The sequence below is a fragment of the Filicampus tigris genome, chromosome 17, assembly GCF_054856515.1.
Source record: "Filicampus tigris isolate MCC_2025a chromosome 17, RoL_Ftig_1.0, whole genome shotgun sequence".
In the NCBI taxonomy this organism is placed as follows: domain Eukaryota; kingdom Metazoa; phylum Chordata; class Actinopteri; order Syngnathiformes; family Syngnathidae; genus Filicampus; species Filicampus tigris.
In genome coordinates, this window is record NC_141233.1 from 9,305,049 (window position 1) to 9,323,088 (window position 18,040).

Consider the following 18,040-nt stretch of genomic DNA (forward strand, 5'->3'; position numbering starts at 1 on the left):
CTCATTAACAATACGTACATGCATCCATTTCCTGTACCGCTTTATCCGACAGCCAGACGACTGCCTGGCAGTCATTCACAAAATGAAGAATATTACACTGCACAAAGTCAAGCTCTGTTTTTAATGCCGATACTCTGCGTCTAAAACGTGTTTCCAATGCAAGGTAGTGAATGTGTGTGGTGTGGGATACAATTGTACCAGTTTACAATCTGCCAAGTTCACATCAGTAGAGACAGTCCTCCCCATTTATATGAAGCAACGTCCGTACATTGATAAGCTTGACAATGCTCCTGATTAAATGTTTGAATGATAACGTTTGTTGAGAAAATTCCTGACTGAGTAAGCTTACATGTTCACAGTCCAGGCATTCAATCCCAGGAATTAATTTCTATTTTTCTCAAACGTTAGGGTAAAAGAGGGTCTGAAAATGTCTGGCAGTTAATGAGTTGGGATTGCGTAATAACACAATACTATTGGGTTTTGTTACACATTTTCACTTTTTATTGGATTATTTTGAAATAAAAATAATCATAGCAAAATAAGGAAATTTCAGAAGGAGAACAAATGTCTTCCACTTCCGGGTCACAGCTTTCAGTGTTTTTTTTCCCATCATTAGAGAAATGGGCATTCACGTAGAGCTCCGATTCTGGATGGGGGACAAAGACAGACAATATTTGATATCAGTCTTATACCATGAAATGTGACATGGGCTCCTAATTTACTTAACATAGCCTATTCTCGCTAGGGCTGAACAATTTAGAAAAAAAATATATCTAAGAGCAGTGTTTTTTTCCCCCTCAATAGTGTGATTTAGCATGCTATTATTTTTTCAAGGCTGAAAAATGGTAATGTATTGACATGCAAACATGCAGTTAATACGTTTTTTTTTAGGTACAATTTTGAATTTGCATTTGACATTTACATGCAATACGCTTCAAAGTTTTTGGTACATTTTGTCGTTAAGTTTTGCTTAGAACATTTTTGACTTTTTTTCCCAGTAATTTGACTATTTCTGTGTAATCTGATGTTTTTCAACATAACTTAAGTTTTTTTTTCCAAAGAACGCCTTAATATACATGGTCGTTTTTTTTCACAAAAAACGCCTTACTATACATGGTCGTTTTTTGTTTTGTTTTTTTAAACACCTTACTATATACATGGTCGTTTTTTTTTTTTTTTCACAAAAAACGCCTTACGTTTTTAACAAAAAAAGGCATTACTATACATGGTCGTTTTTTTCATATAGTAAGGCGTTTTTTGTGAAGAAAAAAAAAAAAAAAGCAACCATGTACAATAAGGTGTTTTTTGTGAAAAAAACAACCATGTATAGTAAGGCGTTTTTGTGAAAAAAAGAAAACGACCATGTATAGTAAGACTTTTTTTTTTTTTTAAACGACCATGTATAGTGAGGCCTTTTTTGTGAAAAAAAAAAAAACATGGATAGTAAGCCGTTTTTTGTGAAAAGAAAAAATGACCATTTATATAGTAAGGCGTTGTACCCTGTATGGTAAGGCGTTTTTTGTTTCAAAAAACGATCATGTCCGGTCCTTACATTTGTAATAACCTTCCATCGGATGTTAGGCAAGCACCCTCTCTGTTCATTTTTAAAACCCGTTTCAAGACACATTTCGATACATATACACATTTCTATTGTGTATGAAAGCATTTCACTAGCGTGTATGAGTGCATTTCACTAGTGTGTATGAAAGCATTTCAGTAGTACGTGTGAGAGCTATTCCTGAATTATGTCCCTCACAACCCCTCATAACAGGAGTACGTGCCTCACACACTGAACAGTTTCCAGCCTCAACTCAGGCATACCCCCAACATTCAGACTATGAGGATACGACATTGTCCCTTTGTAAACGACATGAATATAAAACAACGCTTTTAAATGTACAAAAAAAACTCTATGATGTTTCGGAAAATAAATTGCACCTCTTGCTCAACTTACCTTTATTTATAAAACCTTACTAAACAGAGGAAAGATTCGGAATCAGTGCAAAACATTCATCTAAAAAAGTTTACTTTCATCTCTGATTTTCCTTTTTTTTTTTTAATTATGTTATCTGTCTACATGTGCTGCTACAATGCTTGTGTTCAAATATTAGTAAAAAAAAAAATCAACCGAAAGATAGTTTGCGTCTCAAAAATCAATCACTGGATGATAGATCATTATAATGTATTATACATGATTTTGAAAGTAGTAAAATAAAATGCAGAGTATTTGGGAGCCCAAATCATCTGGGATAGGCTTGAGCTCACCAGCAACCCAAATGAGGATAAGGGCTCCAGAAAATGGATGGATGGATGGATGAATTTTGTGATCTGTGGCCATTGCTCACGATGACGATTTTTATTTGATTTGCTGGGAAACTGAAAAATCAACGTTTCATTGAAAAGGCTTGAATTATGATCCTGTGAGCCACTAGAGGGAGCCACAGCTAGCACTGAACTTTGACAGGACAGACATGGGGAAGGCTCCATCATGTACTGTACATGTGACTTAGATCGTTGAAAGTTTATAGTTATGGTTTGTCTCAAACCAAATCACAAACAGAAACAAGCATGTAAGCTGAAAACACAGCACAATCGAATTCACAATTTTACATGCATGCGTTAACACTGAGTGAAATTCAAGACTATTGAGTTTGAGTTGATAAAAATGAATGCTTACATAAGCAAGACTATTGTACAAAGTCATTGATAAAACTACCTGAATACAAAAGCATACCTAAAAAAAAATCTACCAATTAAAAGAAACAAACAGCATCACATAATCAGCCACAGAGAAACAATAAAAACAGCATGCACGCATACATCCACGGACAGTCACATAAAACACAAACAAGGACACCCACGGCCATTTTGTGAAGTTGCGATCCTGGAAAGACAGGCATAGTGCCACCGTTGTGGTGCCCATGTTAATTGACTTGGCCAATTAAGTGAGGTCAATGCGGAGGCAAAATGTCTTAAGCCACTCTTTGGCTCCTCCTACAGGGTTTGATTAATTCCTGGTGGCAAGAACCAGGAAGAGAATAAGGAATTCCCGGAGGGATGTTCTTATAAAATTGACAACGTGTGACAGCATAAAGCCAAGCACGCACAAGAAACATCAGGAATACGAGTGGTTTGAGGGCAACAATTTCTGTCAAAGTTCAGAGGTTACGTTAAGTTCAGCAGTGCTGAACGCTGCCATTGCTGCCGCCTCATCTTTGGCGCAAGCTGCTTCTTTGCCGAGCGTGGCCGACTTTACTTGGCGAGGCTCCCCGTCAGTGCCGTTAGCCATGTCACTAAGAGGCTTGCAGGCAGCAAGATGAGTTTAGCACAGCCTCCCCTGACTAATCTGATTACTGCAGCGAGGCAGCTATCAGTGCGCCAGTCAGGACAAACACATCATCGCACTTGCATGTGGAGGAGAGCCAAAGATGTGGAGGTCCACAATGGAGCCATATTGAATGTGTTCGTATGCTGACTTTGGGGCTGTTTTGCACTTATCAAAACGGGAGGTTCATTTCCAGGTGCTGTAAACTGGAAGGAAGAGTCAAAGCAGACGAGGCCTTGCCTCAGGTTATTTTCAGCCATCACCTCCAGATCATACAACACTTGAGTGCCACAATATAGATAGATGGATATAGATATATGGATAAACTATATATATATATATATATATATATATATATATATATATATATATATATATATATATATATATATATATATATATATATATATATATATATATATATATATATATATATATATATATATATATATATATATATATATATATATATATATATATATATCATGATGATGCAAACTGGGAATCCCGTCCATGGCCCATGTACATCCCAACTTTCACCTCACCACCTTGAGCCCTCCCCCCACACTTACTCTGCCCACGCTAGTGTGGATTAAAAGCTAAAGAAGGCAGAGAAGTCACATCTTGAATGTCCTCCCCAGTCCTTTCCATTTTCCTTTACCTGTTATCTTGTCCTAGCAGTCTACCCCACTCCTTTCTAATTTTTAGAAATGTTTTTATTTTTCAACTTGCTCTTGTTCTCATGCATCACCTGAGGTTTGGGGAGGGTCCCAGGCCCCGGACAGGGAAGCAACAAGCGACGGGAGATTTAACAAATGGAGATATGGAATTGTGGCTGTATTTTTAAACAGGAACTTAAACTTGAAGGAAGATAGTCATTTTTTCATTTTCTCTTGGATGACTTATGACATTTGTTACAATACCTGGAAACGAGCTGGAATTTGGATGGTATGCAGCATTGACATGGAACCTCTAAATAGAGAACCAATCCAGGTAAGATGTTTTCAATTCTATTGAAATGTCCAGTTAACAATATCATCATCACTATAATCGGAAATATTTTTAAAGAACGATCCTCTTAAGAGCCTGGTTTAGAAATGCTACTAGTGCATGAACCTGTTAGCATCATCGCCAGTAATCTTTGTCAAATATCAAATATCTTTTTCATTTATTTATTTAAATTAAATTGGACCATGCAACAACTATGCAAAAAAATATATATTTCAGAACGCAAGCAAAGTTAAGACAAATGTACTGTTTACCTTTGTTTAAGCAAAGCTTTAAGTCAATTCACTGTAATTGTGCATGTAATCACACTGTGTGGGCAATCATTTAATAAAATAATAATAATAATAAAAAAAAAAAAATCAGGATAGCCAATGCAAATTAAGAGACCATTTTCAGGAAGTGGGTTTTAAGTGGGTTAGTCAGACTGATTCTTTGGATGGAAAAAGCGATGCAAGACCAGTCGGACGATAAGGCCAGATTTACCTGTATAGCCGCAGCGGCGCTAATAGGCTTGCTAAGCACATGCGCGTAATTCTGAATCAGGAACATCACTTTAGCGACACTGCTCTCAAGGAGGGAGGTGGATGTTAGTTTGGAATTGGACTCTGTTCAGAGTTTGGGACAAACATCATGTCTGAGTTCTGCCAATGTACCCAATCACAAACTTAGTGGCTACCCTACATTAGGGACAGGAGAGTGCCGCATCCAAGCTAATGCATTTTATATTTAATACAGCGTAGGGATGAGAAATTGCTCTCTTAAAATGCTGTAATCAGAGACTATTTCTGACATAATGTGCAGCTGCGCAGGGTGGCAATTCCACCCTCCTCCAAAAATACTGCATGAAATGGTTTTCTGATGTGGTTTTCTAAAGGCATGAACTGTCAGTCCTAGGCGGTTGTATGGGGAGTTTGCACCCCCTTGTGGAATTGCCGTCGGTAGGAGACGCACATTACTGACTCTCAGTAAATGAACATCTTCGGGGGAGCATTTCCTCCTCAGGGCAATTCATTTTGCCAAAGGGCCCCATGAGAAACGGCAATGCTTGCCCAGGGCTAAGCCAACATGCTAACCTCACCGTTGTATTATTTTTAATGTATTTAGAAAAAGTCAGTTGACACTAATTTCATGTACCAACTGGCAACTCATTAATTAATTTTCCGTTTCTAGTCTGGACTCACAGATATCTAGATAAGTGGGAAGTATAAATATTATTGGCTGTGATGTTTAAAACACAGTGATGACTTATAATGCACCCAATGCGTACAGTTATGAAACTGTAGATTTTCATACAGTATTGACCCTCTTCCCTCCACAGTGCTAGTGCTTTCTATTCTCTATTTTGGAAAAATATTGCTAGAGGATTTGGAAAAGAGGCTACGTTTGCAACACTGAAGACAAGTCGTAGCTCTTGCTTGCTAGCTTGCTTGTAATAGCGTCTACACTTATGCACATTAAATAAAAGCAACAGTTTCAAAATAAAATCACCATATGACTTGACTTTATGGCAGCTGTGAGGGCTGTGATTTTATGAATACTACTCACAAAAAACTAGGGATGTTTGTCTTTTGGGTGAAGTTTTTGGATGAACCTAAAATGCACAAGAACCTTCCCATCTTTTGAGAGTAGTCTAAAGTTCAAATTTATTCTGATTAAATTATCAATTGCAGTAACACAAGGTTCACGTTTTTAATCTTTGTAACAATACGTGTACATCCTTAACTCTCTCCGCATATTTTCCCGTTGCCTGGAGGCAGTGATGGCTCGGAGTTTTGTCGACATCTGTCCATCGTAGGACTCACGGACCGCTGAGTGCCAAGGGAGAGCCTCCCACCACCCGCTGTTGCACATCCAAGCCACGCTCACCATCTCCCTGAGAGGACATCCTGAAAGTTGTGCGAGGGAATGGCAAGTCACAGAGACCCTCGCTTCCTGCACAACCTGTCCTACCACCCTCGATGGCAGCACGATTCATTCAAACCGAGGCGCAAAAGACACATGTGGACAAACGGCGACGTAGCTCATAGTCTCTTTGTTTCCTCGTCCACGTCATCGTCATTGTTAAAACCGCAGTTGCCATGGTCCCCGGTGCAGCGTGTTAAGAGCTGTTGGGCAAGTTGGCTCCTAATGCCCTTACTCCTAATCTCTACCCTACCTTGTCAAGCCTGGGCAACCACATTCAAGTTGGCCCTGGTCGGACCTTGGACTTGTGACCCCTTTTACTCCAAAGCCCTGCCGGACACGGCGGCCCGCCTGGCCACAGCACGCATCAATAAAGACCCATACCTTAACAAAGGCTACTGGTACGACTATACGCTGATCAACGAGGACTGCAAGTCATCCCGTGCCATGGCTCGCTTCGCTGAGCTGGAAGGATACGGCGCGGCGTTCCTGGGCCCGGCCAACCCGGGATACTGCTCTTCAGCTGCTTTGTACGCTAAAGAGTGGGATGTTGGAATTCTCTCCTGGAGTTGCCTGAAACCAAACATGGGAGAAGGAGGGATGTATCCCACGTTCCTCCGCCCGCAGCCGTTGTCGTCACGTGTCCTTTTCACGGTGCTGCGCTACTTCCGGTGGGCCCACGTGGCCATCATCTCGGAGGAGAGCGACATCTGGGAGGCCACTGGACATGAGCTGGCTTCATCGCTGAGGGCTTTGGGCCTGCCTGTCAACCCTGTAGTGACCATGGAGGAGGGCAAGGACGGACCCAGGAAGGCCTTGACAAAAGTCCGGGAAACAGATCGGGTTAGAGGTGAGCCGCGATGCGTTACGGCAAGAACCTCAACGCTGATAACCTGCTAATGAAGCCATTTTCTCTCCACAGTGATCGTTATGTGCATGCCTTCTGTCCTGATTGGGGGCCAATCCCAGTACGAGCTCTTGATAACTGCTTTAGCCATGCGAATGATCGATCGCGGCTACATTTTCATCCCCTACGACACTCTGCTCTACTCACTTCCGTACAACGATGCTTTCTACTACACCCTCGGCAATGATACCAAGCTGAGGAAAGCCTACGATGGGGTTCTCACCATCACCATGGACTCTGGAGCCCACAATTTTTACCAGGCCTTCAAGGAGGCTCAGGACAGCTATGAAATCCGCAGCAGCACCGCAGCAGAGCATGTGAGAACATCTGCTCGGATCACGCGGGACTTTCAGGAAGCGCACTCATTGCTCACATTAGCACCATCTGTCTCCCTTTCTAGGTTTCTCCATTCTTCGGCTCCATCTACAACATGATGTACTACACGGCTATGGCAACGGAGCAGGCCCGCGCGAACAGCGGCAGATGGGTGACCGGAGAGATCCTCAGTGCCAGCGAGGGCGGCTTTGAATTCGAGGGCTTCAATCAGCACTTGAGGGCGGGTAGGGACGGTGAAGGCATGCAGGCTCGCTACGTGGTGCTTGACTACAGCGGGATGGGAAACTCTCTGTACTCCACTCATGCCCTGGAGGCTGCACACACAGACGGCAGGATTGGAGGCTTGAAATATCTCGGTCGCTCGATCCATTTTGCTGGCAGTACCCCCTACAAGGACTCCAGCTGTTGGTTTAGTCCTTATTTTGCCTGCAATGGAGGTGAGTGATGCTGCAGGGACATCATAAGAACCTTGCATTCCACCAAAGTGAACTAACCCCTTGTCCTTCCATAGGAATAGATTCTACTACCATCTTCTTTTTCCTTCTCTTTGCTATGGCGGTTGCTGGCGCTGTAAACGTCTTCATTCATTTCAAGTATGTGGGAAATTTGTCATCCATCCAATGTTTGTGTGGTGATGCGTTTTCATTCGTGTATCTTTCTTATCTAGGAGGAGTGGCAGAGTGGGCTTTACCTTTGGAGATGGTGGTGGATCCAACAAAGTACTCCTGACTTTGGATGACCTGGTTTTCATTAATACTCAAATCAGCAAAAGGGTCAGTTCTCAGAGCGTTTTACTGACTCCTCGCGGTTGTTGTTAGCTTGTTTTGCTCAGAGGCATGATGGGTGCGGCGTGGTTTTTGCATTTTAACTTGGACTGACTGTGTGAACAAGGGGCTTTTCTTGGTGTTTTCTTTGGAGGGTCAGTTGCTCATTCTAAATTTTAACTTCAGAAAATTATTTTAGTAAGACCCTTTGTAAGCAAAGTTAAATTTCATAATGCTAATACAGGGTGTCCCAAAGTCACAATACTCCTTTTTTTCTACTTTGTTTCAGTTCTCGATAACACGTGACGATTTGGGCTTTGCAGTTTTTGTAAGCGTACTTTACCATTCCCTTTTCCATGGCCCATGGCAGCGTTGCAAAATTGCCACCTAGCAAGAATTTTTTCTGTCCCTGACTGCAGTTCAGTGCCAGTTTCAGAAGCTTTAAAGCGAAAGTCAACCCAGTAGGCCCACTAGTTGAAACAAGACATTCTGATAAATATTGCGTTTGTGGAATAAGAATTAATCCACCCGTTTTTAGCCATCTCTGGGGGTGGCCATTTTGTCACTTCTGTCGACTGCAAATGACATCACAGTTGCTCAGGGCTCAGATGACCAATCACAGCTCACCTGTTTTCTGACGCTGAGCCGTTATTGGTCGTTATCTGAGCCCTGAGCAACTGTGATATCATTTTCAGTCCACAGAAGTCACAAAATGGCCGCCCCCTGAGATGGCTAAAGACAGATGTTGACTTCCCCAGGTGTTGACTTCCCCATTAAGGCTGTCACACTGCTCTGACGTCTGCTAACTACCACCACTGATGAAAACACTGAACTTCTAGCGCAGGCGTTTGCACAAACCCAGAGAAAGTCTATCCGTACGGCGACACTGAAACTCGGCATGAACAAAAGCTTGATTAAGTGGATGATTGAGAAGGCGATAAAGCTTTACCTGTATCGACTTCAGTTTGTTCAGCATCATAACCTACCATTTAAAGCCTTTGAACAACCTGAACATTTCTATGGAAGCGTAACTTGTACAGCCATCAAGCTTCTCAAACTCGCAATTGAACTGCAGTCGAGGGCAGAAAAACGTCATGCCAGGTGTCAATTTTTGCAACATTGTTCTGGCTCGCCAATTGATGAGCCAGTTGACTTGCATTAAAAAAAACTGCAATGCCTACGCTGTCAATTGATGGTGGTTTCACGTCTGGCCGAATGAGACCTAAAATAAAATCGAAACGATGAAGTGTTGTGACTTTTGAGATACCCTGTATAGGTCCACGTTCCTTTCCCTCCAAAATCCTTCTCTAGCATTTTCTCGGTGAACTGTTTAGATGAAACCAATACTTTTGTTAACGTAACAAACCATTTGCTCATTTGCTGTGATGTTGAAAGCAGAAGCTGAACGATGAAAGCATCATGAAAAGTCAATTGGACATGAAGACGCCTCACCACTCGGTGTCTGGTCGCAGCTATTTGGCGTCTACACCAGACAGCTCCAATGTTGCTGTATTTGAGGTGAGATGGACACGTGAGTTCTCTTAGTAGCTGTGTTTTTGTCTGCATTTTTTTCAAACAAAAGTCTGTGTTGTTTCCTGTAAATGTCAGGGCGATTGGGTTTGGTTGAAGAAAGGCCCACCTGGGGCTGTATCGAGCATCAATAGCAGCACTGAGTCAGTCTTCATCAAGGTCAGTGTTTAGGGGATGAGTGGGATGCTCGGCACGGGAATGCTTTGCGTTTCGTTCACATTGTGTCGCTCATTTTTGCAGCTCAGAGACATGAGGCATGAGAATCTCAATCTGTTCCTGGGACTCTTCTACGACTCTGGCATTTTCGGAGTGGTGACGGAACATTGCTCCAGAGGCAGCTTGGAGGAGCTGCTTATCAACGAAGACGTACGTCTGGACTGGATGTTCAAGTCGTCCCTGCTGATGGATCTTATCAGGGTGCGGGAGAAACAAAAACAACCACTTGTGCTTGTACTGCTCTTTTTCAACGGTGGCGCTACGACTCACTCGTCGTGTCTCAACAGGGAATGAAGTACCTGCACAATCGAGGAATCATTCATGGCCGCCTCAAATCTCGAAACTGTGTGGTGGATGGGCGCTTTGTGCTGAAGGTGACCGATTATGGCTTCAATGAACTTCTCAGTGCCCAAAGCATCAGCGTGGAGGAAGGAAAGCCTGAGGGTGAGTTTAGGTCAGGTCCTCTGTTTCCTTTTCGCTAACATTCATCCTCTTTTTTTTAATCATCATCTCTTTGCTTCAACCAAAAGATCTATTCTGGACTGCTCCCGAGCTGCTACGCAATCTTTCTCTGAGGAGAATAGGGACGTTTCCAGGGGACGTCTACAGTTTTTCCATTGTTGCGCAGGAAGTGATTTCCCGCTCTGCACCTTTTTGTATGCTGGACATGCCACCCAAAGGTGAATGGCATGTTAGTGATGTCAGACAAGATCTGCATTAAAAACAGACCACACAGTTTGTCTTTCTTACAATAAGTATTTTTCTTATCTGTGTGCTAGTCATAATATTAGCTCTAGTAGAAACGGAAATTGTGTTTTAAAGTTTTCTGGAATGTAACTCTGCATATTTTTAATCTCGGTATCATCGTATCGCATCAGTTAGAAGAGGGAAACAAGCATTACAACTGTGGCTAGAAATTCAAAGGCCGTGTTTTCATCACTATAATGCTACAATAGTCAGAGTGCATGATAAAAGCAAGACATTCAATCTGCGTGTGCGTCTCGATGTTATTGTTTATGGCAATGTTGTCTGTGTGTTTTGGCAGAGATTATCAGCAAGGTCAAAGAGCCCCCTCCTTTGTGTCGGCCCACCATTTCAGTGGACGAGGCCCCCCTGGACGTCATCCAGGTCATCAAGCAGGCCTGGAGCGAAGAACCCGACAGGAGGCCCACATTTCACGACATCTTCAAACAGGTGAAAATATACAAAACACACATCTGGCGGACACGATAACTGTACCCGGGGTGTCACTCCGTCTCCATTTTGTCTTAACAGTTTAAAAGCATCACCAAAGGCAAGAAGACCAATATTATCGACTCAATGTTGCGCATGTTGGAGCAGTATTCCTCCAACTTGGAGGATCTGATCCGGGAGAGGACAGAAGAGTTGGAGGTGGAGAGACAAAAGACGGACCAACTGGTGGCTCAGATGTTGCCCAAGTGAGTTACACCAACATCACACATGCAGGAGAAGATCATTTGAATTACCTGACTAAAACACATTTTAGCGAATTAGTCAGATTGTATGTACACTTAGCCAATTCAGTCACGCTTTGAACTGAGTAAGCAATAAACAAAGAAACGTCTATCTTTTATTTTTTTCCATCGTTGCTTCCTTCATGAGAACCCTTTCATGTTTATATTCATTAGTGAGAGGTGTGATACTGAGAAAATATGAAATAAGAACATTAGTCAACAGAAAGTTTTAATCAAAGATGGCTTTATGTTTCCCTAAATGTATTTTTGACACTGATTTCAATATATGTCTTTACTTTTTTTTTCTAGCACGTCATTTAAAATTTTTTTTTTTCGGTTTTTAAGTTTGACCTACTGTCTAAAAGCTTGAGCAATACGGATTTTACTATGCCTTGTAATTTACAGCTATGATGTTTCAGGGATAAAAAAAATCCACCTGTTGCTGACCCTGTCCCTTAATTCATAAATACATTGTTATTATATTATTATTTTTTAGAAAACATGATGTGCTTCAGGGAAAAAAACAAGGGCAGATTTGGATTTTGGAAGTATTCAATTTGATTAATACAAAATGTCAATTTAACATGAAAATTGCTATAAATTATAACATATATACATATAGGCAATGTTTAATAATGATCCACAGTCTCCTATGATCTAAGAAACTATCCACCCATCCATTATCCGTACCACTTACTAATCCTGAAAGGGGGAGTTTGCAGTGCTAAAATTGCTGGCAAGATTTCAAAGTGGCCTCACTTCACTAATCCCCTCACCCCCTCGAGTCATGTGTCCTAAGCCACGCCCATCACAAATTTACACAATTCTCAAACATGGCCAGAGAAAGAATATCTAGTTTCAACAAAATAGCAGCACCAGCTGTACTAAGCTAGCATTAGACCCGCAAACAAACCGATGTTAGCCACAGCTGCTACATCGGTAGCATGATTTATTCGTAATAGAGTGCTACTATAACATAAAAGTTTCATATTTTGGAATGTACAATCAATTCAAAAATCCAAAAGAGTTGATAAATGAAACGTACCTGACGGTCATAAATTCTGTATCGCTTCTGAATCGTCAGCTGCCTGAGCTCCCTTCGCGCCGCGTCTGTTTGCTAGTCTTGGGAAACTGAGGAAGGTGCCTCGGGGTCTCGTGTGAATGAAATCCATGGAGTCACTTTTACGATATTTGAAGTGACAATGCTTTTTCCTGCATTTTCTTTTTCCCCAGGTCTGTAGCTCAGGCGCTGAAGACAGGAAAACCGGTCAAACCTGAACACTTCAGTGAGGTGACGCTCTACTTTAGCGACATTGTAGGCTTTACCACCATCTCAGCTCTCAGCGAACCAATCGAGGTGGTTGACCTGCTGAACGACCTCTACACGCTCTTTGACGCCATCATCGGGTTGCATGATGTGTACAAGGTGAGTGCTGCGTTGTCTTTCCTGGAGACACATAAATGGCGTTTATTGTCTTTCGTTTTTGGGGTCTTTAGGTGGAAACTATTGGAGATGCCTACATGGTGGCCTCCGGAGTCCCCAATAGGAATGGCAACCGGCATGCGGCTGAGATGGCCAATATGTCACTTGACATCCTCCACTGCATCGGCACCTTCAAGATGAGACACATGCCTGAATTAAAAGTTAGGATCCGGATCGGCTTGCACTCCGGTGAGCAATGGCAGCTTAAAAACCATCCATGAAAATTAACAGAAATAAAGTAGAATTTGGTAAAATTGCTAGCTTTTCTGTAACAAGTAACATAGCAAGCTTGGTGAAAACAGGCTGACACAAATTCATTTGCATTTACGTACAGCACAGATTTTTGTGGGGAAGCCAATTGAGCACACATCCTCTGCACATACTTTTCATTAGTGCATCACCGATACCAGGGGTGTCAAACTCATTTTTGTCGCGGGCCACTCTTGTGCCATCACTGTGAACCCCAAATAATGCAACCTGGACGCCTCATAATACAAATACACAAGTAATTGATGAATAATACTTTGGGTATTTTATCGAGAAAAATGCAGATGATTTCTTTTCACGGACCGCATAAAAAGATGTGGCGGGCTAGATTTGACCCCCAGGCCTTGATTTTGACACCTGTGATCTATACTAATCATCCTACATTCTTTTTTTTATTACTGGGGTGAATATATTTGATTTTTGTTTGTGAAAAAGATAATGATTGAGAAGGTGCCCTTTCATTTGTGTTTCATCAATACAGTTTTTTGCTCAATGCAATAATTCCACAAAATATTATTCATAACTAAGACAAAGTATTTAAAAAAAAAAAGGCCATTCAAAATGGTTATTTATTCATATTGTGTCCCACTTTTAATATTTCCTCATTACCCCACAGAATTTTTTCTGAAAATTCTAAATCCTACCCACGGCAAGGCTTCAAAACATAATTACGACACATATCATTATTCAACTGTTGCCTGTAATGTGGCACATGGATGGGAAATAAAATACAATTAATGGAAAGTTAATTTGCGGCAGATCAGTACATATGTGGTAACACAAGCTGCTAAGGAAAGGAGGTATTTTTACCTCCTTGAGCCCCGTCTGCAACTTATTCCTGGAATAGTGAAGCACTATCCACTTAGGCTTCTGTCATCCAATTAACACACAGCATCCACCACAAGTCAGTGCTATTCATCCAATGATAGAGACAAGCTTTCATTTTTCAAAATGCATATTTAGATCATATTTAGATTTAGACTGGTATTACACTTATTACAGTCTACACACACACAAAGGTTCTTTTTTGCCATTATTGTGTGTTGTGTGTGTGTGTGTGTGTGTATGTGTCTCCCAGGGTTGTAAATAGTTTTGGATTTTTCTTACTGTAGTTATCTTTTATTATGTTTTGACTTTTGTTTTTTTTTAAGTCATTAGTTTAAATTTGTTTTTAGAATAGCTTTGTTCCTTTTTGTTAGTTTTTATTTTTTTGATTTTTTTTAACTTAGTTTTAGTATTGGCTTTAGGTTTTTTTTTAAATACTGTATATGAAGTATTTGTTGAGTAAATGATAAAAAAAAAAGTTAGTGTGTAGTAAAAATGTAGTGTGTAGTAGATAAACTGCAATTCTCAAACGACCACTTGACCTTCTTTCGTCTTTACCGACATACAGCAATAACAAAATAAATACAATTTGAAATTAACCGCGAAAGCTCAATTGACAAAAATGAAAACAAAGGACATTTTCGCTACAATTGTAGTTTTAGAAACGTAAGGTGTAAGTTTCACTTTGCTTTCTTTTTTTGTTTTTAAAGAATTTTCTTTATTTATTTTATTTCATTGACAAAAATCTTTTTTTTTTTCAATTTTAGTTTTAGTTAATTTGTTAGTTTTCACGAACTATAACAATCTCGGTGCGTGCGCTTTCAGGCCCAGTCGTGGCAGGAGTAGTGGGCCTCACGATGCCTCGCTACTGCCTCTTTGGAGACACAGTCAACACAGCATCTCGAATGGAGTCCACCGGGTTGCGTGAGTATGAACTCACATATTTCTAGAAGAACAGGAATATTGTGTGTGTGTGTGTGTGTGTGTGTGTGTGTCGGTGTGGGTGTGGGTGTGTTTTTTTCATCCTATGACCAACATGTGGCTGAGGACAGGTGTGTGCATGTTGCTTGAGGCTAAACAGGGCTTTAAGGGACGAGTCCTTACTAATCTCTTAAGACTATAAACAGAATTAGAGGTCAATTCAAAGTTTTGCTGTAAATAAGCCGGTATGCCCTGGTGGCCTGCTGCATGTTCCAGAAATGAAATACAAAAGTCATTTTCAAGGAGATGAACGAAAATGCCACACGCACAGATCATCCTGTGACATTTAACATCATGCTGGGTTGTAGTTACCTCTTAGTGGAACCTTTCAGGTGGAGCACCATCTGTCCCAAGAAACTGGTCGACCTCCAATTTGTACAGAGTTAGAAAAATGTTTTCCTGTAGAAAATAATGCAAATTTTTGAATGAATCCTTTCCAGTGTCAAAAAGTGCCACCATCATAAAGCCACAGGGACAGTGAACTCCTATTTATAAATTCACCTGCTTGTGTCTTTTGTGGTCTTTCTGTTATGCTCCAAATTGCCAAAAGATGGGGTCAAAGCCCTGAAAGAATGAATTGCTGTCAAGAAATGATGTTGAAGTGAAGTGAAGTGCATCTACTATATATTAGGGAGAACCTTAGTTTAGCCTGCGTAGTGAGTGGAGGCTCATTCCATGCCAAGTCACCCAGTGGGAAGAAACGTCAAAAAACCCAGCGAAGCAATAAATATGTAGTCTCGCATATCACCTAATCACATTTTTACCAAATGGATTTCAGTTTTGTTCCTACATGAATATTAACTGAGTTTGTGTGTGTGTGTGTTTTGTAGCTTACAGAATACATGTCAACCAGACCACAGTAGACATCCTTAACAGTTTGAAGCTGGGATACAAAATTCAAGTTCGAGGTTTGACGGAATTAAAGGTAAATTGGGTCAATCTCACTGAATGCTTTCAAAAACGAAGAATGCAAAGAATGCATGTAACTTGCTGATCTTTTTGTTCAATAGGGAAAAGGTATTGAGAACACATACTGGTTGGTGGGAAGGGAAGACTTCAAGAAACCTCTGCCCATTCCACCAGACCTTCAAGGGTAAGAGACATTACAGTTATTTTGGATGTGCACTTCTTAAGACATTTAATAGCCCACATCAAAATAATGATCATGAACAGAAACACAGTGGAAAGTAACTAAAACTATTGATACATTGTGTATTTGTGTAAAGTATCGCCGATACTACTTTTAATTTTCGTCCTTATCTGATTGGAAAGGAAATCAGCGGTCTCAAATATGGCTAGTATGACATTAGTTAGTGATCTGATACATTTTGCTCTCTTTTTATCACATTTGTCTGCATTTCCTCTTCCAGGGGAAGAAATCACGGCATCGGTTTGGATGAGATTCCTCCTGATAGAAGACAAAAGTTTCTGGATCGTCAGAAGAAGATGGGCTAGATTTGTGCTTAACGCTTTGCTTGTTTTTTTTGTTTTTGTTTTTGTTTTTTTTTTAAATCCATCCCCGTCGTCAAAAGAAGTGTGTGCACCATTATCAAATAGACTTGACATAATATTACAATATGTTCTGTTTTGAGGTCTAAAATGTGTGCTGTAAGATGAAGGGACTGATGTAAAACAGCTTCATTGCGGTCTTACCTTCATTTATAGTAATGCTGCACAAACTCATCGCATATCTGGTCTCAGGTATAGTGAGCGTTCCTCACACTAGATGCTAAAACTTTAGATCATTTCATTAATATTCAACCATCAATCTGTTACACCGTTGCCACATTCCGCATTACATTAAACATACATTAGCTCTGCTCAGTGGATCCTGACTACGGGGAGGATGTTACCAAACTCACCAGGCGATTATTGAATTTTTCAAGTTTGGTCCCAACACATTCCAGGAAAATGGTGACTCGTATGAAGTGCAAAAACGACCCCGCGGGGCCAAAACACCAACCTGAAAACAATAATCACATCGAATCACAATATATGTTTTACTGCAATACAGAATATATATTTTTGATGATGTGCGTATTGATTTTAACATTATATTATGTTCCTTACGGAAGGCAAGCGCTAAAAAAGAAGCTTCAAATAACTGAGTTTGAATTTCAGATCATGGTTATTTGTCATCGTTGGCTTGTATATACTGTTAATGTGTACGCATGGGTGCATATTGTTTGGTCCACAAACGAAGAGGAGGACAAGCAGCGCTCCAGATGCGGATGGACTAAAGGATGAAGTATGTATCTTCTTGGATAGCAGTAGTAGGACCTTCTTTTTATAGACTTTGAATCTTTTTTGCCAAATACACTAGATACCCCTAACACACCCCAAATGAAGTGGACTGTGCTGATTATTCTGAAGGGGAACTTCTTTGTGTTTATGTAAATAAATTATGGCTTCTGTGAAAATGCTTGACTTTGTTTTGCTGCCTGAGCCTTGATTGGTTGGATAATTACAAACAGTACAAACAATATTAAGTCCATCCATCCATTTTCAAAGTGCTCATCCTCATTTGAAAAATGTATCTTATGAAATTTCTCCATGATGCACATTTCAGGATTTTGTTTACAGGCACTTAAAAATTCCATATGTAGTGTTTTGTTATAGCCTATGCCCAAATGGAAACCATGTTATTAAAAACCTCCATCTAAAAAGTACATTGCGTTTATTATAGGTTATAACAGCATCAGGCTCATGCCTGTTATATTTAGGGGACATCTTACAAAGGAAAAAAAAAAAAAGAAGCTGCTCATTTCGCCCCCGTGTCAGACGTACATCGTGTTCCAGGCGCACCTCCTGTGTCCTGAAGCCGCCCTGAATTTTGACTGGCACAGGCTTAAACGTGCCAGTCTGACAGAGATTGAGAGAGTCAACTAAAGCAAGCCAGAAAACACCGGGAAATTTACAAAGCTTACTTTCAAAATAAGAGTATTCAAAGGCGGTAACTGGAATTACACTCTATGCGAGACTAAATACCAATAAAGGTGTCCATATAGTACTGTATGATTG

At 40.7% G+C, this 18,040-nt stretch overlaps 1 protein-coding gene across 1 annotated transcript; it reads left to right on the forward strand.

Moving 5' to 3' along the window:
• The first annotated feature begins 3,930 nt into the window (after window positions 1–3,930).
• Window positions 3,931–17,439, forward strand: gucy2d (guanylate cyclase 2D, retinal). The gene is made up of 19 exons (XM_086057446.1): window positions 3,931–4,318; window positions 6,091–7,085; window positions 7,158–7,459; window positions 7,543–7,915; window positions 7,990–8,071; window positions 8,146–8,251; window positions 9,641–9,760; window positions 9,851–9,931; window positions 10,013–10,189; window positions 10,276–10,432; window positions 10,519–10,668; window positions 11,034–11,182; window positions 11,264–11,427; window positions 12,697–12,889; window positions 12,961–13,135; window positions 14,864–14,962; window positions 15,850–15,944; window positions 16,030–16,112; window positions 16,390–17,439. The coding sequence occupies exons 2-19, from the start codon at window positions 6,239–6,241 to the stop codon at window positions 16,472–16,474; spliced, it is 3,438 nt and encodes a 1,145-aa protein (XP_085913572.1). The 5' UTR covers window positions 3,931–4,318; window positions 6,091–6,238; the 3' UTR covers window positions 16,475–17,439.
• Window positions 17,440–18,040: the final 601 nt, after the last annotated feature.